This window comes from Spodoptera frugiperda, chromosome 30, assembly GCF_023101765.2.
Source record: "Spodoptera frugiperda isolate SF20-4 chromosome 30, AGI-APGP_CSIRO_Sfru_2.0, whole genome shotgun sequence".
In the NCBI taxonomy this organism is placed as follows: Eukaryota; Metazoa; Arthropoda; class Insecta; order Lepidoptera; family Noctuidae; genus Spodoptera; species Spodoptera frugiperda.
In genome coordinates, this window is record NC_064241.1 from 7,239,491 (window position 1) to 7,260,886 (window position 21,396).

The 21,396-nt window shown below is 36.9% G+C and overlaps 1 protein-coding gene and 1 non-coding gene across 13 annotated transcripts in view; both read left to right on the forward strand.

Annotated features, from left to right (window-relative positions):
• Positions 1 to 21,396, forward strand: part of LOC118269576 (protein unc-80 homolog) — a 32,491-nt gene that overhangs the window by 1,089 nt on the left and 10,006 nt on the right. For 4 of the 12 annotated variants that reach the window (XM_035584738.2, XM_035584727.2, XM_035584731.2 and 1 more), the window contains exons 3-52: positions 186 to 212; positions 718 to 738; positions 1,006 to 1,151; positions 1,405 to 1,570; positions 1,711 to 1,927; positions 2,312 to 2,508; positions 2,664 to 2,824; positions 3,171 to 3,273; positions 3,348 to 3,451; positions 3,809 to 4,190; positions 4,264 to 4,403; positions 5,030 to 5,059; positions 5,826 to 5,970; positions 6,204 to 6,401; positions 6,821 to 7,009; positions 7,331 to 7,467; positions 7,921 to 8,159; positions 8,532 to 8,725; positions 8,838 to 8,992; positions 9,429 to 9,558; positions 10,037 to 10,229; positions 10,524 to 10,704; positions 10,842 to 10,936; positions 11,191 to 11,381; positions 11,733 to 11,850; positions 11,929 to 11,993; positions 12,177 to 12,312; positions 12,537 to 12,711; positions 12,816 to 12,851; positions 12,933 to 12,968; positions 13,706 to 13,862; positions 13,960 to 14,131; positions 14,338 to 14,430; positions 14,744 to 14,892; positions 14,977 to 15,096; positions 15,178 to 15,299; positions 15,414 to 15,570; positions 15,831 to 16,060; positions 16,318 to 16,543; positions 16,794 to 16,980; positions 17,299 to 17,468; positions 17,748 to 17,996; positions 18,251 to 18,380; positions 18,503 to 18,643; positions 18,869 to 19,062; positions 19,331 to 19,476; positions 19,857 to 20,051; positions 20,267 to 20,462; positions 20,687 to 20,905; positions 21,154 to 21,299. In XM_035584738.2, the coding sequence (XP_035440631.1) occupies positions 186 to 212; positions 718 to 738; positions 1,006 to 1,151; positions 1,405 to 1,570; positions 1,711 to 1,927; positions 2,312 to 2,508; positions 2,664 to 2,824; positions 3,171 to 3,273; positions 3,348 to 3,451; positions 3,809 to 4,190; positions 4,264 to 4,403; positions 5,030 to 5,059; positions 5,826 to 5,970; positions 6,204 to 6,401; positions 6,821 to 7,009; positions 7,331 to 7,467; positions 7,921 to 8,159; positions 8,532 to 8,725; positions 8,838 to 8,992; positions 9,429 to 9,558; positions 10,037 to 10,229; positions 10,524 to 10,704; positions 10,842 to 10,936; positions 11,191 to 11,381; positions 11,733 to 11,850; positions 11,929 to 11,993; positions 12,177 to 12,312; positions 12,537 to 12,711; positions 12,816 to 12,851; positions 12,933 to 12,968; positions 13,706 to 13,862; positions 13,960 to 14,131; positions 14,338 to 14,430; positions 14,744 to 14,892; positions 14,977 to 15,096; positions 15,178 to 15,299; positions 15,414 to 15,570; positions 15,831 to 16,060; positions 16,318 to 16,543; positions 16,794 to 16,980; positions 17,299 to 17,468; positions 17,748 to 17,996; positions 18,251 to 18,380; positions 18,503 to 18,643; positions 18,869 to 19,062; positions 19,331 to 19,476; positions 19,857 to 20,051; positions 20,267 to 20,462; positions 20,687 to 20,905; positions 21,154 to 21,299 (7,706 nt within the window). The remainder of the gene's footprint in view (positions 1 to 185; positions 213 to 717; positions 739 to 1,005; positions 1,152 to 1,404; positions 1,571 to 1,710; positions 1,928 to 2,311; positions 2,509 to 2,663; positions 2,825 to 3,170; positions 3,274 to 3,347; positions 3,452 to 3,808; positions 4,191 to 4,263; positions 4,404 to 5,029; positions 5,060 to 5,825; positions 5,971 to 6,203; positions 6,402 to 6,820; positions 7,010 to 7,330; positions 7,468 to 7,920; positions 8,160 to 8,531; positions 8,726 to 8,837; positions 8,993 to 9,428; positions 9,559 to 10,036; positions 10,230 to 10,523; positions 10,705 to 10,841; positions 10,937 to 11,190; positions 11,382 to 11,732; positions 11,851 to 11,928; positions 11,994 to 12,176; positions 12,313 to 12,536; positions 12,712 to 12,815; positions 12,852 to 12,932; positions 12,969 to 13,705; positions 13,863 to 13,959; positions 14,132 to 14,337; positions 14,431 to 14,743; positions 14,893 to 14,976; positions 15,097 to 15,177; positions 15,300 to 15,413; positions 15,571 to 15,830; positions 16,061 to 16,317; positions 16,544 to 16,793; positions 16,981 to 17,298; positions 17,469 to 17,747; positions 17,997 to 18,250; positions 18,381 to 18,502; positions 18,644 to 18,868; positions 19,063 to 19,330; positions 19,477 to 19,856; positions 20,052 to 20,266; positions 20,463 to 20,686; positions 20,906 to 21,153; positions 21,300 to 21,396) is intronic. The other 8 variants (XM_035584729.2, XM_050707108.1, XM_035584730.2 and 5 more) reach the window with 7 other exon arrangements.
• On the forward strand, positions 32 to 103 carry Trnae-uuc (transfer RNA glutamic acid (anticodon UUC)). The gene has a single exon. It is a non-coding gene; the product is annotated as a tRNA-Glu (tRNA).

The window sequence follows — 21,396 nt, forward strand, 5'->3', positions numbered from 1 at the left end:
GTGTATCAAAAATATTATCACTACACTCATCTCCCGTATGGTCTAGTGGCTAGGATACCTGGCTTTCACCCAGGAGGCTCGGGTTCGATTCCCGGTACGGGAAATTATTTTTGCTGTCCAATTTTATGTGCTGTGTAGTTTTGTTGTTGATTGTAAAGTGTCACTTATTTGTTAATAACACGCAGTTCTGTCAACGTGCTCCCGGACACCATGTAAGTTATCACTTTTAATGTGCTTTACTATTGCCTTTCTCATTATTTCCTTTTAGTATTTTATCTGTTTTAAATTATTATTTGTTGTTTGTGGCTATAATAATTATGTTTATGTTGTACTCTACGTTTCAATTGGCTATCATTCGTGTTATCTTTAAATTACCCTAAACATTTATTCTTTGAGTTCTTAAATGAAAATGTTTATTAATTTATTATAATATTAACAAACATGCTTTGATAACTTTACATAGCTCCGATTAATTCTTGTAAAGATTTTTGAAATATTTTTTAATACTTTTCCCTGCATTTTGTTTATTAATTTTAATTACGGTAACATTTATATCGAACGTCAAATTGGTTGACAACTGATAACTTTTAATCTTTGACATTGACATGTTTACCTTTTTAAACTTTTTCACAACAAACTCTTTAATTTTTTAAATATAACTATAATTAACTTTTTCCTTTAATTAATAAATGTATTTTTATTACAAACGCATCCTAGGAAGTGAAAGAAGCTTGTAAGGTAAGATAGATGTTTGAGATTGAATTACATTTGTAATGAAGTTTTGTTTACCTTAGCCTATTTGTTTATAATAAAAGTTTTATATGAATTCTCTTGATTAAAGGACTAATAATTGTAAATAATTAATGTATTAATTATTTAATAAGAATATAATTTAAAAATCTAACTACATAGTAAGTACAAAAGGACACAGATTATTCAATGTATATTAATTTTTTTTATTATTGTTTCTATTGTATTTTAAACATATTATAATGTAAATTACAGTCATTTGAGAAAGTACTAGTCCAGAACTTGCGTTTTGGACTATCTATAAGTCTAGCGGACGCTATAGGATCTATTCCACGATGGAGACTGATACAAGCCTCGCTGCCTCACGTGATGCATGCCTTGGCTGCTCTGTTACACAACAGGTAATGTTTTTATATTTTATATTATATTAATGTTAATTAACTAATCTCCGCTTCATATGGGAATCAAACCCACTACACATTTAATGGTAGCCGGTTGCCCACCACTGTGCCAACCATACAGTCAAATTCATAATTATTACTATCTACTTACTAGATTCATAGAAGATTTGTATTATTGAACTTATTTTGGTAATATTTAAAATCTACAATCTGTTTATAACATCAGTCAACTAACTGAGAATTTTATTTGCAGAGTGAAAGACAACATGCAGTCGCTGGGCAATGTGGAAACCAAGTTACTTTACACCTTGCACTGGATCCTCCTTGACGCATCAGATGAATGTATTGAAGCCGACTATGAAAATGGAGTGTTCTACTCGAATCCTTTCCATTATCTCTTCTCTATACCTGCTTTAACCGTAAGTTACTATTCAAGTAATAATATTATAATTAAATTCATTTTCTAACAATTCGAGGAAGGTTTATTTAATTTTTATCCATATTAAAATTGATAACTCGTCTCGTATAAAGCATTAAATATTGTTTTTTTTTGTTTCAGCTGTTTGTGTTCCTGTTTGCACCCCTGTCTCACCACCTGAAAGAGTCAGACTTCACAAACAACTATCGGTTAGAGAATGGTCTTAAGATGTGGCAAGCTATGTGGGAGTTCAGGCACCCTGAAGCCCCATGTTTCACCACACTGGTCAAGCCAAAACCCAAGCCTTTAGGTGGCAAGTATTCCAAGAGACATCAACCAGGCGACGTGTTTATGGGACGTATGTAGAGAAACCTATCATACTTTTAACTCTTTAGTAATTTCATTACTAACGACTATAATTTATGGTATTTTTCCTTAACATAATTTTTGCGATTGCATCCCCTGGACTGACCCCGCTGGAGTTTGTTTATTTACAACTGTAATCAATTTCTAATTTCTTTTTTGTATTTAGCAACCCTTGGGCGTATGCGTGTAACCTTTTTGTACCTATTTGAGCTTGATTGTGATGAGATTTATTACTCCTGCATTATGATAAGCATTCTCAATTGAAGCTATAATGTGTGATGGTGTGATGTGATGTGATGTGACATATAATTTTATATAATCATATTTGCTACTACTTACAATATGACACGAATCTAATTAGCTTTTGTTTTCACAGGTAAATTGTCTAAAGAAGAAGGCGGTGGCGGTAATGTGAATGGCAGTCCGCCGAGTCAGAACGTGTCTATATCGCAGTCGGAAGTGACGTCAAAACAGGCCAGTACTGAAGAGGAACCGTGGCTGTCTTCACCCAAGGACACTATATTCCCTGAAACTATACCTGAAGAGAGTTCTAGTACTGAAGAAGAGCATGTGGTAAGAAATTGAGATTGTAATTGTCCTTTTGGAATAGATAACAGTTTGGACTTTAGTGCAATGTTATTAAGTGCAAAATTGCTTTTAAGAATATCTTCAGGTTCAGCTTATCACCTAATAACTAAATTGACCAATGAATATTTTTTTTATTAAAGTTTATCTACCGACTACCATCGGAACAAAACTTTGGAGGCGCAGTGAAAGAAGCCTACACGGTGTACGCGGCTGATCCAAGTATATTTCAACCACGAAAAACTGATACATCGAAGCAGGGACTACCGGGTATCAAACCTTTGCCACAAATTACGAAAATGAGGTAAGATTTAAATAATAAAATAAGAATAATACCTTTGTTTGGTTACTTAATAGTGTGTGCTTATGAATTAATCTCACCTACAATTTGAAAATCAATACACTCATGTCATGATTTGCCTCATCTGCACTTGTCAAAATGTAAGTATCATTATATTATTTATTTACTCATTTTAATGTTCGCAGTGATTGTCCTATTCTACAACAGAATTTACGTACATACATGATACGTTCTGCCCTAGAAAGCTTGTTATTAAATTAAACTTTAAACACTATACCTACCTATACTCTAAATCTATTAACTAAAGAAAGTTTTACAATGGGTTTCATTAGTATGGTCCTATTTACAGTTCATCGGATAAAGAGTCATTATCGGACAGTGGCGGCGGCGGAGGTGGTCCTACCAAGGAAACACCTACTACAGAAAAGCCGCCTTCTGCTAAACAAGGGAATGTAAGTGTTAACTTGATAAAAATAAGGTTCATTATTCATTGAACGAACTTATGTAAATTGGGATGACATTTCAGGTGTCTGCTGCTACTTTCCTAGATGTGGCTACAATGAGATGCTTGTTTACATCTCAATGGCAAGAAGAAGGCGTGTATTGGGCATTACACTACTTGTATAACAGGTATTTATTAAAACATCAAATCATTATTATTATTTCACTGCCGTGTTGGTAGAGGGGTCGCAAGTGCGAGTGCTGGACAAGGAGTCTCGGGTTCGATTCCCTTGTCGGACAAAGTATTACTGGGCTATATTCGAATTTTCGAAAATTTCTCATAGAAGAATGGAGTCTAGAAATGTGTCTAGAAATGTCCGGTATATGGCAATAGGCTCACCACCTATTACATGGGACTCACAACATAAATTGTTCAAAGTGGGTGTACATTGTACAGTGGCATTACGTGCCATAATGTGCAACCTCTGCCTACCCCATGGGGATTAAAGGCGTGACGATATGTATGTATGTATGTTATTATTACAGGCTACGAGATATATGCGACGATATGTCGAAACAAACGCAACCAAGAAAGAGAAGCAATTCTTTGCCCATACCCAAAATTGAAGTCTCCGTATACCAGAGCCCAGACATAAAAGACCGTGACTCGCTAAAGAACTTCATCGAAGTCCCAGAAGTTAAAGACATGTCGCCCATCACAGAGATGCCATTCACTTCACCAACCAAAACGGAGGATGAAAACATCATGACGAGAAGGTCCAGTGAGAAAATAAAAAGGAAAATGAAAATGGCCGACCTCAAAGCCTTTGTAGAAACGAAGCTACTGTCCAAGTCGGAAAAGGCTCTAGAGAAAATCGGACACGATGACCACAAGTTCTCCTTCCACTCCGCAGTTAGGATGCTATCTGTAGCTATATTTTTCTCTTATTTCACACCTCTTCTCTTATGTACCTAATACTTTAATTTAAATATTATTTCAGGAATACCATAGGAGCTTGGACAATACGGATGACCGTCCTAATTCGGCGCTTGCGAGCAACTTCCCGCCCCTAGCTCCCAGACTCACGGGCGACATGTTCCATTGCAATCTTATCAAAGGCAAAAGTATGCCCAGCCTTAGGTAAATATCCTTAGCCAATGTCCCTCATTATTTTTCTTTTTCATGGCATTTTCCATTTGAACTTTTATTATAGCTATGGTATTTTTTAATAAAACCGTAATAAAGTACCTATAGTCCATTGAAAAAACGTAGACATTTTTTTGTATCTACTTGAGAATAAGCAGTGTATTTTAATTATTTTTTCACTGATTATAATAGATAATATAGGTTTTTAATAGAAGTAGTATTATAATTATTTTCTAGATTTATACGGAGGGGGAGAAATATGACTCGTACGATGGACTTTGGTTCTACAATGCATTTTGTAAGAACATTTCAAAGATCAGACAATATTGCTCTGTTCTCCCTCTCTCTTACACCTTTTTCAAAGATCTCACAAGCTGAACTAAAACGCTAACCAACAGCAAATTAAGATTTTTATCGGTATTCACAAAATCTGGCTCTAAATTCGTTCTATCAATCACTTTGATTTCATATCTTTAATTTCCAAAGCACAGCATGTTTATTTATCAACACAAAATTCTCGGTGAAAATTCTATTTAAAAATTGTATTTATTCTCTTTCTCCCATCTTGTTGACGCTTGTACCCGTACACTATTGTAATGGACGAACGATTCGGTCGCTAGCTGTTTGATTGATGAGCTAGCATCCAATGGGTAAGTGAGCAAATTAACAAAGAAATTAGAGGCTTCGTAACTTAGACGCTAGTCATGCTCGCAGGATTGGTAATACACGTACTAGTATTACGATATTTGTTAGGCGTAGACATTATGCTTCAAGTTTCAGCACATCCGATATGAGGCCTTATTGCTACAAACTGTAGGCTTGTTTCCGCACATCAGACAATTACTTTGATCGAATAACAATTACACACAGACACACACTGTCACATTTACAATTAAACAGAACATCAAAGTAGTTGTATGCACGCACAAAGCTCATTAGATTTCGATACACAGTTCATAACGAATTATTGCATTAGAACGTAATAGTAAGATTACGTAGTTAGATACAGTGATTTATTCAATCTATTCATTTAGTTTGAGGCTTCATTGGGCGTGATAATGCGTCCAATCCATGCAAACATTATTTACAAATATTATATAATTTTTCAACTATAAAAGCGTACAATTTTGAACTTTAATGCTTTACGTTAAGGACTCAGTCCGATTGTAAATTAGTCGTTAAATCATGGAAATATCACCAACGTAATACGATATATTTAAGCATGTCTCAACACTAAATATTTAGCATGAACAAAATACACAACAAAACACAGGTATGATGTGGAACCTATGATAACCGAACCATGATAATGTAACAATCAAAAGACATATTATAATGAACCTTACATTATGAGAATAATGGTGAGTATTGCATGTCTATAATAAAGCTAGTTATAACTAAGGAAGGTGATTACAGGTACATTGAAGAAGTGAAGACGGAACGAACGCAGGGTCCTTCTCACACGATGCCTACCAACGCACAGAAGAAAAAGAACCCGATCATTACTGTGACGGAACATACGCCAACACCATCGCCGGATTATTTGTCTAAGACTAGACAGGTAAACAAACTAAAAAGGACATTAGGTACTGCAGAAATTATAGATACTTAGATGACAAAAAATCCATATCTGATCTATGCCTATTTGTTATTGTTTGCATAATATCGAACCCTTTGAACACTTTAGTTCATCATTTTAGCAGAATTTTCTTCTAAACTCTAAGGATGACTTAGGTGCTCTTCAGCTTATCGACATACCGCAGTTTTTTCATTTACTTACTTTTATATTTACAGGGATCACTAGAGTCACAAATAGACTCAGTGAGCATGCAAGGCTCCCAACATATTCCGACGCCTGAACGCAAACCCAGCCTAACTCGGTCGCAAACTGATTCCAACATAACATACGTCGTGGAAGAAATACAAGAGGCGCCTGGGTCCATTCACTATATTACTAAAGATGGTGATATTGACTTCCAAGTTGTTCTCAAGGTAAGTTATTTAAAATGTAATGTTAAACTGAGAGACCTCCTTAAACGGATTTCCTGTCATGTTGTAGACACCTCACGCTGTCAATCGATTTCAAACTTTATCAGTTTTGTAAATAAAGTCTAAATTTTGTCTTTTAATATCTCGCAACAGCTTGAAGTACCTAAATGTAGTGACGTGCCCATAAAATTTTTACTCTCTATCTATTTAACCATGACTAGTTTTAAGCCATGCTAGAGGCTCATATTCATGAGCAGCATTCCGCGACACACGACGCGGCGATTGTCGCGCTGCTACTCATGGCTTGAAACTAGTCGAGTTCTTCGTCAAACAAATACGTGAGTAAGCCGATAACATAATAATTAATTTAGTATGTCTCACGAAAGTTACAATAACATTCACTCGTAATTCTTATATTTCAGGCGGTATACTCAGTGTCAACAATGGACAGTTTCTATATAACTCTCCGCGTCATGGAAGTTATGCTGAACTTGGTTGACACTCTCATGGAAATGGGGGTTCACAAAAATTGGCAAACTGGCAAGAATGATGATGTACAACCAGGGAATATTGACCCTTTGGGTGATTTCAATAAAGATAAGGACAGCAAAGTAAGTTTGTAGTTGTTTAATAAAGGAGCAATAGAGTAAGGTTTCACATCTATAGCCCGTGACAGTTCACTGCTGAACCATGGGTAACTTTAAAGGATTTTCCCATTATCTCCACATTTGCCAGGCAGGTTAAAGTTCTGGTTTAATAGAGAGCGTTGCTTACCGGTGTCTCTTAAATGTGCAATCCTTAAACCAAGTCTTACTTGTCATCACACGATACAATACGAGTGTAGCATTTATGATGCTAGTAACAGACTTTGCTAGTAACTTTTTCACCTATCATAATACATTTCCTATATCTCAGTATCAATTTGTTTATAGGAAAGAGACTCTGGTATTCCATGTGCACCAAGCCAGGACTCCACAAACCTTGAAGGTGGAGATAGCACAAAGGAGAGAACGAAGGAGGAAGACAACATGGATTGCCCTTATTACATGATTATGCATGTTATACTACGGTAAGTTTAGGTTGTTGATCCGTGGTAGATAAAAATGGCTATAAAAATCTATCATATGGAAGTTATATACATAGTTATTAATTAAATCTCGAACAAAAAGTGTTTGTATTAAAAAAGCCAACTTCTTTTCTACTAGAATAGAAAGAAAAATTTTATGACTTTAATATTAATTAAAGGAATTTAAATAAGAAACACACTACACATTTGTACCACAGAATCATAGACAAGATTTATTATATTACATAGTTGACGTTGTCAAAAAAAAAACAAAAATATATGGAATGCCAAATTAAAAATTATTTCAACAAGAATAATCTTTCATTTTCTATAACTCCTTCTCCAGTCAAAAATCAACTTTACAGCTTTGTAACAAAGTCAAAAATCTCTTAATATAAGACATTCTAGAACTGTATATGAAAACCAATCTTTAATTTTCTCTAACATATTTTCTAGACTACTACGTCAACTAGGCTGTTCACACGGTTGCACCAGCGCTCTTCGCGGTCCGCAAGCAGAATGCTTAAGAGTTCAAGCACGGAACTCCCTTCGCCAACTACGGTCAGCTTCCATACCGAAGTTCACGACCCGGTTGAAGGAAATGACCAAGTACGCTCCCATACGAGAAGTACTGGATAACTTACATGCAGCCGTTGGGTTCTGTGCTGAGCCTGCTACTTTGGTATCGCCTATGAGTAAGTATTGATGGTTATTAGATATATTTTGCTAATATTCAGAATTTTGTTTCTCTCTTCATTGTACATATCATAAAATGTCTGGACATTAAATAATTTGACGTGTAAAATTGCTCTTTTGTAGCCGATTTGCAAAAATAAATTCATGGTTTCTGAAGTAAAAAAAATACAGAATCTTTACTTTTCATCTCTATAAGATTAATAGAATTTGAATTAATGGTCCTTAATTTTTTACTATCTGCATGTTGTACCACAAAGCGCATGATTTTTTACCAGTGTGTTACTAAAATTTCGACTTAAAAATAAGGACCCCATTATGAATCTGCAATCACAGGACAAAAGCCAATTTCAATACTAAAATCTTGTTTACAGACCAACAAAAACGTAGCAACACCAAGTCTCCAGATATAGGTAATCTCCAAACTGGTTACGCAACCAACTTCGGCGCTGGCCAGGGTCCGAATGCAAGCCGCGCAATCGAGACGTTCATAATCGAAACCACGTTCCGAGTACTCGTCACTCGGTTCGCCTTGATGCATAAAGAACTGAAAATGCTTGATAACTCTGTGAGTACAAAGGACATCATTAATGTATAGCTAGAATAAGCTGTACAAGAAAGTTAACCTAACCCCAGTGTTCGAAAAATTGTACTATTATAACTATTTTTATTTTCTCTAGACGTTGTACATGGAAGTTCGTCTGCTACTAAGCTACGTGCGCGAAGCCCACGGTGGAGAGTTCCGAGTGGTAGCGTTTAGCGCACTAATGGATACTGCAGAGAGACCTGACAGTCAACAGAAGGAATCTAATATGCAGACTACTAGAGTTATAAGGTATGAAGAAATTTCATAATGAAAGCTATATTCTATATTTGTTTTTCCCTTCCTAAACTCCCATAGCAAGTAATAGCAAGGACACGTGTTTGCGCAAACTCTAAACGTCGTTGCGCTAAAAACTGTGTTCAATATGCGCAAATTTTATTAACCCGCCATTGGTGACGTGTTTTTGTCTTACTGAGATAAAATGGCATAGAAAGGACATAAAAATAAAACTCTCGCATTGCTGTTGCGGGGTGGACTAATGGTAGAGGGCGTGTAGTAAGGCAGCTACTCGAAATCGCAACCTAATTCGATAAACAGTTTAAAAAATATTCTTAGTTTTTAAATTACCCGGTCTCATAGACATATAGGTCACCAATGGCGGGTTAAGTAACAGTCGAATAAAATGAGAATCTATTTGACTGTCTCCCTTACAAAGTCACTATTGCAGGCACATTCCTCGTCAAAGCGAAGAGGAGCGCGGTTCAGACACGGGCGCTGACTCAGGCTGTGCTCCTGATGAGAGGTCACATAAGAAATTCACTTTTAAAAAGAGAAGCACTTCATCTACGGGAGCTCATGTAAGTAATAATGCGGTTTTATTATTTTCATTAATATTTGACTTTTTTTTCTTTTCTTTTTTTTTTAATAAAACGTTGCCCCACACTAGGATTTTCTCCTGTGTCGTGGGTGCGTTTACAAACATACAAGTTCACATACACATGACACCCAGACCCGAAACAACAATTTGTGGATCACACAAAGAGTTGCTCCGTGAGGAATCGAACCCGCTACCCGTTGCGCGGCAGCCAGTTGCCCAGCCACCGCATCAACCGTGCAGTCAATTATTATGTTCGCGGCTTGACTGTTCTAACATTTTGGTAACCACTATCTCATTACGAGTTAGCACATGGTAAGCAATCGCCGCCGTTAGACGCACAACTCCAGAAGAAAGGCAAAATGCGTTGCCAACCTTTTAAGGGGTTGTGGGATTAAGCCTCCAATAACTTCACTCAGAAATTAAAAAAGACACCAATTTTCTTATTACTTATTTTGCAGAGCCTCTTAGAAACGGAAGGCGGTGAAGAGTCAGCTAGCCAGTCTCCTCTGTCAGTTCGTACACGACGCTACCAGCTGACGCCGCGGCAGTCAGAGCGAACCATTCCGTCCGCGTCCTCCGCAGACATCACACCACACCACAAGATCTCGCACTCCAAGTCCATTCCCTCAAAGTTCCACATCGCTGGCATTGGTAAAATGAAATATTTTTTTAATATGAAATGCTTTTCTCAAAACCGCATCAAAATCGGTTTGGCTGAACCGATTTTGCTGTGGTTTTCGCGAGTTTGTGGTTTTCGGTTTATAACGAGGTAATTGTGGACAAACATACTTTTTTTAAGTAGTAAAAATCATAACATGGTATATAAAACACAAAGACTTTCATTTTATCGATAGAATTTAGTTCATCTTTCTTCCAATATACTTAAGATACATTTTTGAACAACATACCTACATGATCATTACAGACATAAAATATTTATTACAGTGAACTGGTTCCGCCAAAAGCCACATCATTCTCAATCGTTGATTCGTAACGGAGGTGGGTCTGGCGAATCTCTCCCGATCTCAGGCAGTATGATATCACTGGCTCGACCTCCCCATCTACCACCACCACATACATCAAGACCTGTGCATGTTAAACGAAGAGTTGGCTATACGTTGAACAGGTAACTATTTTTCGAATAATCTTCTTAAGGTAATCAGAACACCTGATAATGGTCGCAGAGAGATGTCATCTTATGTTCTTATAATATAGTAAGAAATAAAGTAATAGCTCGTTTACATAATTTCTGGTCTCTTTCAGGGCTCGAAAAAGGGTTGAGGATCGACTAAATAGATTTGGTCTGCGGAAGATGGGAAAGAAGAGAGATGGTAGTATTGAAGATACAAGTGGTGGATGTGAGTACATTTTTCATTTCCTTTTATTATCAATACTCGTGTCGTAAACTAAATATCTAGAACCCAGCAGCACTCTCTGATAAACCTGAGACTTCCGAAGTATCTTTTACGGCTGCCAATTATGGAAATTATGACAAACTCACTTATCCGAAGGAGGTTCATAGTAGTAATAGACTAGTAGTCTTCCATTATGGCGTGACACAAGCTATTCTTTTTGTTGATTATGAGACTTATGGTTTGATTTATTCTCCTAGACATGTCGCGTCGTGGCTCTGCAGAAGGTGGATCAGGTGGTGGTGAATCGGAAGTAGTGATACTAAAGCGCCGGCGTCTAGTAGCGGCCGCGCCACTGTACGCAGGGCTGGCACGGTTCAGTTTCTTGCTGGACGCTACACAGCCTGGAGGAACTCCTGACGCACTTTTCATGGCTGCGTTGTTAGATTTGGTAAATATACTCTATATTTTTTACCTAAAGTCGTAGGAAAGGTATTGGATTTTTGTGTGTTACAATATTAAATTAATAATGTCTTACGGATTTCTCACGTTATGGTGTTGTCTAAACAACCTCTCTTGTAGCGTACTGTTACCAGTTACTATGAGCCCCTAGCGTGGCTTGAAACTAGTTGAGTTAACTTGTCAAACAGGTTACGTGGTTTAGCCGTAAAACATAGTGAATTATTAAACGCTATTCCTTTAACTTTAGATCTACAATATCGTTTAAACTTATCTGTAAATTAAATTATATTAAAGTTAACTTAAAAGTACCTGTATATCTAATTTGGGATCCCATTTTCAGCCTCACACAGTTGTTGTTGCAAGAGCTGCGATGTTACTAGAATGTGCTCATCTAGTACACAACTGCAACAAGGGTCAGTGGCCTTATTGGCTCAAATCTAACACTTCTAAAGCTGCTGGTAAGTTAGAACTAAAATTATAAAAAAATAAATTGACTTTATAATAAAATATGTATTGAACTAAATATTAATTTTCAGTATCCTTAAATCCTCAACTAAAGAGACAACGTCTGGCTGGAAAACTATTTTACCAATGGGCTGAGGTAAGTTTGTACTCGACAAATTGAGTACCTCTTACTTATATTGAAGTCGGTAAAAAATCATTACACATACACTCATAGGTAACTAATTCTGATATTGATTCATTCAACAAATATATATTAATACCTGTGTACATTAAGGATGCAATAAATACTTAAATACTTGAATATCTTTACGTACTCTAGGCGCTAGGAAACAGATTGGAAGAAATGCTGATTGAAGACAAGAAGCACGTCGATACCGTTGTGAACTTAGTGAACGATCCTGATGGACAGCGCGAACTTCTGCAGCAAGACGAAGAAGAAGACTTTCTTGATGAAGGTTAATATAAAAAAGTTCAATATTCAGTGCCCATATTATGAAACGAAGACTGCGTTCGACGCTCTGATTGGCCGACTCGAATAAACCAACCAATCAAAGCGCCGAACGCGCTGTCGTTTTGATTACTTAAAAAGGTAAAGCAAACTCGTACTAAGGGTACTGTAGTTACGTAAGGTTATTGTCTATAGTTATGGAAATATGAATTCTTTTATCTCTTCTTATAGCCAGTATACGCCTTCCTGGAAAACCAGTTGGTGCCGACTGTCCCCGAGCCCTCAGAATAATTGCTTGCGTACTTCTATTCGAAATAACTGCATTCCTACGCGAAACCTACCAAAACCTACCCAAGACTTGCCGATCCTCTTTAAAGGAAAGAGGACCTTGGGACCGAGTTTACAGGTACTTAATTCCCTTGCACTTAAATTAGAAGATTAATTTTGGTAAGTAGCTTATTAATTCTTTGGTGTAAAACGTTTTATTTTTTGTCATTATGTTATGCGAAGATGGATGGAAAAACGACGTATTTTGTGTAAGACTAAGTGAGTTCATTATGTTCAGTTCATTTGAAATGTATTAAGAGGAGTGCATAATTATATTTGACAATACTTTTATTTTAACAGGGCTCTTAGCAGTCAACACACATTAATGCCAGTCGAGTATGTTTTCAAAAGAAATAATGCATGTTTCCTTGCATACGGCACTAAGCGTGCATGCGTATGTAGAATGTACATAATATTAAATAACGTACACTTTTAAAATGGAAGTATTATGTGCAAATTTCACTTGGACCGATGTGACTCTTATAGCGAATATCGTTCACTTATTGGCAAATTTTGGCACTCGAGATTCACAACTGTAGCTACATGTAACGCCTATACTCGTAATATCGTCGTTCAATTTAATGTGATTTCATTATATAGTAATTCTCTTATAAGTTTACATTTTCAAATGATCAATGAGTTACATGCAGCTACATTTATGACGATCTCCACGTTATTATTGATTTATTAATAAAGAAATTCAAAACAACGGTATAATGTGCATACGCACAGTTAATCTGCATGGAATGTTGTAAGATAACACCTAAATTGCTATCGATTAAAATTATACTAAAATTTTACACGAATATTAAAAATTATTTTGTGAGATACACCCTTTCAAAATTTTATCCAATAGTTTTTATAAATGATAAAATAGTTTAGATGAAATTAGAAAAGAGTAAAAATGCTTTTGCTACATTGGCATGCGACATCAAACAGTAAGACTTGGAAGGAGGTTGTATAGAGAAGATAATAGAGGCTAATTAAATTAAATAGCTGGTAAATGCAACTTGACTCGCTCGCGTATTTGTAAGTTCATTGACCCGTTGAAATGTGAATAACTTGGATCACAGGGAAGCTAACCGTCGATGGAGTATGGCTCTGTCGAGCATGGGCCACTCTCAGGCGTCTGCGCAAAGTTTACAATCTATTGCGGGAGCGGAGACTGAGAGGAAAATATCGTTCGTCCTGCACGAACCTGAGAATGTATCTGGTGGGAGTAATGTAACCGTAAGTATTAGTGTCTTGATAGTCAATTTCAAACATACTTCATCTACACAAAATTACACCTTAAATTAACGAAAATAAAACCTATATTTGCTTGCAGTTAGCGGACGCGATACCTCCAGCAGTTGATGACAAGAAGGGTCGTCTCGGTTCTCGTGGCAAGGCAGGCATGCATCGTCGGAATACACAACAAACACACTCAGCTTACGGCTCGTTCAAACGACGATCTATAAAGCTTAGGCAGAAAGATACTAGAGACGTGGTTGATGAGTGTAAGGCCATGTTTAGTTAGCCGAATGTTCAAGTAAAAATAGTAACAAAAACCACTTAAATTTAAACCTAAACAGAATACATATTATGGTCTAATTTACTAAATATAGTAGAAGAAAATAGTTCTTATCGATATGTACATGTGAAAAAGGCCTGTTCACACCGTAATTTTTACAGACAGGTATTTAAGTTTTCTTTTTCGTTCCAGTTGTAACACGAAGGTCTGATTCAATACAAAGCAGACGGAAAGTGTCTTCGCTATCTGATAGAAGTGACACTTCCGAAGTTTACCCTGGAGCAGGTAAGATCTCAATCAGCACTTGAAGCAATGCTTAAGTAGAATGATTAACAAGACTATACCATGAAAATACGACTGCACGGGTAGTGTGGTTGCGGCTGCCCTACAACGTATGATGGATTCGATTCCCGCACAGAACAACTCTGTGTGATCCCCAAAATAATTGTTGTTTTAAGTCTGGATTTCATGTGTGTGTGAACTTGTATATTTGTAAACGCAATGACATAGAAGAAAATCCTAGTGTGAACAACGTTTATAAAATAAAGTAATGACCCTATCCAAAATTAATATTATAAAAATTTTGTAACTTTGTCAGGTGGCACCGTAATAATGTCAAATGAAGTGGATAGTGGAGGCGAGGAGAGTCCGGGAGTACTCTCTGATGACCACGACCATCCTCCGGACAGCCCTGACAGCAATTCTACAGACCCACCTGATACTAATAAAGGATTCCCATGGCTCAAGGTCAGTTGAAGAACCATTTTTTAGTAAATAAAGTCGATTGCTTGCTCCTTTTCTCTTGTAATAATATTGCCATGTTTTTAACAGGTTATGGTCAAGTTCTTAAACTCTTTCAACTACGTATGCTGTCATCAGAACTTCTGCCACCCTTATTGCTTCAGACGAAACATGAGAGCCAGTGTTAGGCTTATGAAATCTGTTCAGAAGGTAACTTAGCATCATTTTAACAATTCATACATTTTTATCAAGACAAATAAAGGAAAAGTACATTATAATTTTGTTTTTTAGATATATGGCGAGAAATTTGGTCCGGAAATCAATACGACGAGCTCAGATGAAGGAAACGGTGGGACGCGAAGAGGACGGCGGTCACGCAAGTCCTCTGAGCATTCCACAGATAGGTATACTCAGTATGAGCCCAATTTTTTCTATCATTCATTATTATTATTACACTTCCCAGCAAAATCATTCTTGGACTAATATTATACACTAAAATTAATATTTGGAAATTATCAAATCCCTAGGATTGAAAGGTCAGTAATCGAGAGCGCTGGCTTAGCGTACCGTGCGGCGGGTGGAGAACAGACTAATGTAGCTTCGGAAGGAGTGCCTACAAAACCGGCTGCAATGCCGTATCCACCAGCAGATCCACCACCGATCCTCAAATACTTGAAAGGACAGGTGAGACTATTAGTTAAATACTGTACTATAAATTCTATTATAACTTATATTTGAGGAAATCTAGTACCGTTTTAGAAAATCGCGTAGAACTTAATATCTAACTAAAATAATTCTAAAACTTTAAAGTCTGTATTATTACATCTGATCTTATCTGCTGAGCTTTTCCCTACTAGGTGTAGTTTGGCCATCACAGCTCAACTAGATTCCCAGGCATTATTATGTGTTATCTCATATTCACAACAAACAAATTCGTATTATAGGTCCGAGACGCCTACCACACGCCTCTAGCAACACTAATCAAAGGCGCGACCACTATGGGTGAAGAAATGTTCGCAGAATGTGCGCCCGTCGCATGGCAGTTGTTATTGGAATCTGATCGAGAACTGAGTTCGTGTGCCGCTGCATTGTTCATTCTAGCTGCGGTAAAGGCACCTAACACTGCCACTGAGATCATGCATAATGACTTGAAACATGCTGAGCCGAGTACAAGGTATAACCACAACCATATATTTTCAAATTAAAATTTAACGAATATTAGTGCAATCAATAAACAAAAAACTCAACATGTTTTTGTATTAAAATCCATAACATACAGATTATATCTTAAGTCTTTGACTGCCAATAGAAAACACATTAGACGCCATGTCGGACAACGTTGTCCGACACTAGTGGAGGAATAGCCTTTAACAGTTTTTTGTTGGCAGTGAAAGGCTTAAAGTGTTAATCAAAACAATAATTTAATTTCAGAATAAACGCCATCCTAAGATTCCAAGTAATGTGGAAGTTACGATACCAAGTTTGGCCGCGTATGGAAGAAGGTGCCTCAGTGACTTTCAAAGTTCCGCCTCCAGGCATAGAGTTCACTTTACCTTCTCCTAAGATCGGTATCGAGTCGCTGGCAGTCGTGGATCCACCGTGGACCCCACAAGTTAAGGATAAAGATATGGAGATGACGTTGAATCAAGAGAGACATGTAAGTTCTAAATTGATATACTTACTTAAATATGTGTATGTGTGAGAAGAGTGTACCAAAAATAATTCACCAACTACGATGTGTTTCATATTTTATCCAGTTATTTATGTTTGCGCAAAATATGACACTTATGCGCAAGTAGTGCGCTACTTACGAACACTAGTTTAAATGGTTCTTGCGCCAGAACTAAGACAAACGACAACGTACACAACAGACTTGAGCATATCTTAAGCTAATATTTCTTTTACAGCGTTCTCTAGTAACAGCAACGAAAACACGTAAGAAACAGCAAACAGAGGCAATAAAGCGAGCGTTACAACAACGTAATGATAAGAAACGCGCGGAACGAGAGAGTTTCCTCATCACGACTATACCGATCACGAGGCAAGCTGCTAGGGAGCCGGCGTTAGACCATGCTGCAGATGACCATGTTGATCGTAAGTGTTTTACGGAATTAAAACTACTAATGTATAAACCGTTCCTATCTTTTGCCCTGAAGATGACAATGGGATATCTGTTTGCCTTGTGTTGTATGCCATTGAACTAAGGAAAATTTATTCTATAAGGAACTTCTAAGAAAAACTAACGACACATATCATACTAAACTACATGTTACATATAATAATATGACAGTAAAAAGTGTCATCCTCGTTCTGCAATAACATAGTAATGAACAGATCTCTTAATTATCCTTCTAAGTTGTCTAAAAATTCTCTTACAATAATATTAATTACTAAATACTTTTTATCTTCCAGCACCAGCGGATGAGGAATTGGTAGAAGGTGTGCGTGGGTCCCATCACACACAAGTAGCGTCAGCGTTATTCCCTTCGACTTTGTGCTCGGCTGTGGCTGAGATTGTGTCTCTGCTAGACGACGCTGCTGTTTCTAGAGATGGCTGTTCCGTTTATGAAGTCGCTTACCAGGTAAGGAAGTCTTATTTGAGTACACTCTTACGCTTAATATTAATTAAACACTTTACAAAACCTTTTTCTGTGATTAAAAAGAGCTGCTATAGTCGATACAAATGTCTTTGAGAAAGCAATACAGCACATTATAAGACAAATAGGTCAAAACATGCAAGATGTTTGGTCTGTCTATTGCTTTAACAGTATATTACAAATAATGTGTTGTATCAACCCTATTTTTTACCAACTCTTCAATAGCACCACTTATAATATTCTTTAATCACATATCCTTTACAGGTGATCTGGTGTTGTCTCGTAGAAGACTCAGCGCTCTTCCTACGACATGTCCTAGAACGATTGACTCGAGACCATCAAGACGAAATGTTCAAGTTACTGCGCCATTTAATTCGGTTCATACCGCGGTTACCGCAACAAGCCGCGTTTGCGCTGTATAACTATATCATAGGATACGTCATGTTCTATGTGAGGAGTCCCCATGAAGAAGGACAGAGGCTGGTCGGAGCTGCGTTGTCGATATTGTGGATGGTAAGTTTTTTTAATTTAATAGAAGAATTCAGACATGTTTTTAAAGTAATATTACATACTAGAAAGTCAGGCACGGTAGTTTTAGGTATTAATCTGCAGAGGCCTCCTATCTATGCGAAAGCCTCCTTATTTGCGTCCACATTCACTTGTTCTTGCAACAGGAATTTATTAAAATTAATTTGCTACTATCTAGTTAAAGTCTTTTCGACTTTTATTCTGACTATTTACAAACGCGTTTTTCACCTTTATTTCAGGTGGTACACAGTGTTCACGGTATAATGTTTAAAGATTTGAAGCAGATATTGCGTAAAGAACAATGCGATGCGTCTATATTGCTGACGGCTAATGTGCCCGCGGCAAAGAAGATCGTTGTCCATGGCCCACGTAAGTCCCTACACAATTATCTACTAATTAATTTAGTAACCAAACTGTTTATTCTAGATCTAGAATATTCTACTTTCACATTTTTGTTCTGCAAATTAGCTAATCTCATTTATTCATTACAGCCGACAACGAAGGTTGCATACCGTCTCAGTTCCCAGTTCAAGAAGACACGGTGTTTGCGCAAATATTAAAAGAGTCTTTAGATTTCTTTGGCATTCCAGAAAAGCTGCATAAGGAACATTTCCTCGTTGATTTCAAAACACGTAAGTATCTCACATACCAATACATCTTTATTGTACTTATAATCGTTTTTTGTTTTGTGTTGTATAATTTACATTTAACCGCATCGTTGATCGTATGGTTACAAGTGCTTAATACTAAGAAGAAAAGGTCTATTGGGCTTTAATTTTTAAATTCTCAGTCACTTTTATTTCCCAAATAAAATTTATGTTTTTCACTTTTCTTTTTAACTTTTCCCCCTTTTGCAGGTCAAATCCACAATCCGCAAGGCTACGTGCGTGACCACTACTTCTTCAAGCGCTCGCAATACCCACAACTCTGCTTAGTACACATGGAACCCGACGAAGCGTTCCAAAAACTCCAAGAACAGGAACTCTTGCAGAAATTCGTTGAAATCGGAAAAGTATTGCTAACTTGGGCTATTTTGAAGAACGTTGATATGGTTTGTACATGCATTTTGTATCTAATTTAGACTTTATTTTTATTAGGATAAGACACCTTTTGTAATGGCAAAGCAATCAGGTAAAAATAGTGATAGACAAAATTATTGACACCATAGGACTACGTAGGCCATCACTCGAGCCGTCGGGATACCAAAAAAAAACACAACATTCAGCATATTATCTAAAGTGATCCTTAAGCACTTATTAGAAGCTTCATTTTTGTGTAAAACTCCTAACTAAAAAAGTAATGTAAAATCTTTATTTCAGGTGGTACAACGTGTAGTATTTCTTCACGATGAACTTATGAAGCTACCGTCGTTTCCCCGCAAGGCTTTGGAAGCTGACTTAGTTCTATACAGTCGTGGAGCCCTGGGCTCCACCCTGCTAGGCCTAGATGTGTTACACAAGTTCATGTGAGTCTCTCATTTATTTCTTAATTTTAAATAGTATATTCGTAGAAACAAACGTTTTTTAACTAAAGAAGACATAATTATGAGTTTTAAATTCTCAATTTTAACGTCATACATTTAACCATGGTTATAAACCTTTCTTTCTTTAAAAAAAACGTTGCCCCACACTAGGATTTTCTCCTGTGTCGTGGGTGCGTTTACAAACATACAAATTCACACAAAGTGTGGGAAATCGAACCCGCTACACGTTGCGCGGCAGCCGGTTGCCCAGCCATCACCTATTTCTAAACTATCTTTTTCACAACTATAATCTTATCTATTTCTACTATCTCTAACTTCTTTTAATTTACCTAGAAAATTTCTAACAACTTCTAATATTCCAGGTGGGTTCGCCTCATAGCTCGTATGTTCGAAGCAATGGCCGGTAACTTCACATCATCTCGCGACATTCACTTGTTCCTGAACGTCCTCAACGGAGCTCTCATGCTGCACAGTGAAGATTCTCTAATACTAAGATATGTGATCGCTACTTATGTCAATGCTGCATTCAATTTCAAGAGCATTTTCTCTACAAATGGGTAAGTTGAAAAATAGTCTGTATGTCTTTAAGATAGAGTTTAGATTTGCTATTTCAGTTTTTTTTTTTCAGTACAAAATTTTTAATGAAAATATAATTCGGTAAATTTACTGCAAATGTATAGACATTTATTCGTAGGAATAGCCCTTACGCGAAATAATAGCGCGCTTTTATTTATGTAATGATAATAGCACTTATGAAATGTAAATTTTTCAGGTATTTACTCATCATGCCAACTCTACTGCAAATATATTCTAATTTCCAAACAAATAAATTGGTAACAACCACAATAGAATACGCTGTCAAACAGTTTTACTTGTTGAACCGAAAGCCATTCATACTACAAATGTTTGGATCCGTGTCCGCCATTTTGGATACAGATGAGGAATCTACTTATGGAGATGCTAGTAAGGTAAGGAACTATTTTTGTACAAAATTAAATAATGGGTTACGTTATTAAAGGCTCCGGTCGGGCTCGAAAGTAATCGAGTGTCCCCGAAAAACTAGTTTAGGTATGTGGAAGCATAGTTTTATTTTAAGTTTCATTGTGAAATTAAATTTTTCGACACAAAATTACGCAATATTTTTCAACTCAAACAGCAAACCAATATTAACCTCTATCATCAATTCATTAAGGTTCAATCCAGCTGCCTCTTCAACTTACTCCTAAGTCTGGAGACACCGTCGCCTGACCCTCTCCACATCGCTGAACTGATCAAGGAAGAGAAGCCACTAAAGCCAATAGACTTCTGTTATCGTGATGAAGAGGAAATGGTGAATGTGTTGGACTGCATCAGCCTTTGTGTCATGGTGGTATCCTACTCGGCTGAAAGTATGAGGGGGTATCAGATGCTGGTGAGTACTGTTTGAACTTGTATTTTGAGAAAAAAGCATTTTGTAAGTAGTTTTGGAAGTTAGCTCTTGTTAAGCCCTCAATAAATAAATTAATTACGAGTCTCGACAAATCTAATCGAGAGGTCATCACCTCTAACTCCTAAGGTGTTCATGGGCTTGGTCAAACCGTTTACCTCTTACCTATAAAAAAATTACTTGCATATTCTGTGAAAACAATAACCTACTATCATTCAATAATTATTTTGCAGATCATATTAGAAGCAATACTGCCATGCTACGTGAAACAAATACAACTACCGACATACAACCGCGAAGGCAAGACGGAGAAAGAGATCATCCAACAACTGGCCATTGCTATCAAAACGCTCGTCAACAACTGCGAGGGACTTTCTAAGTAAGAATTATTCCTTTAGCTCACGACTCCTGACAAAGAGATTCTATATTTTGTACTCTTAGTATGCGTTTGCTTTACGTTTAAAGTAATCGAAACG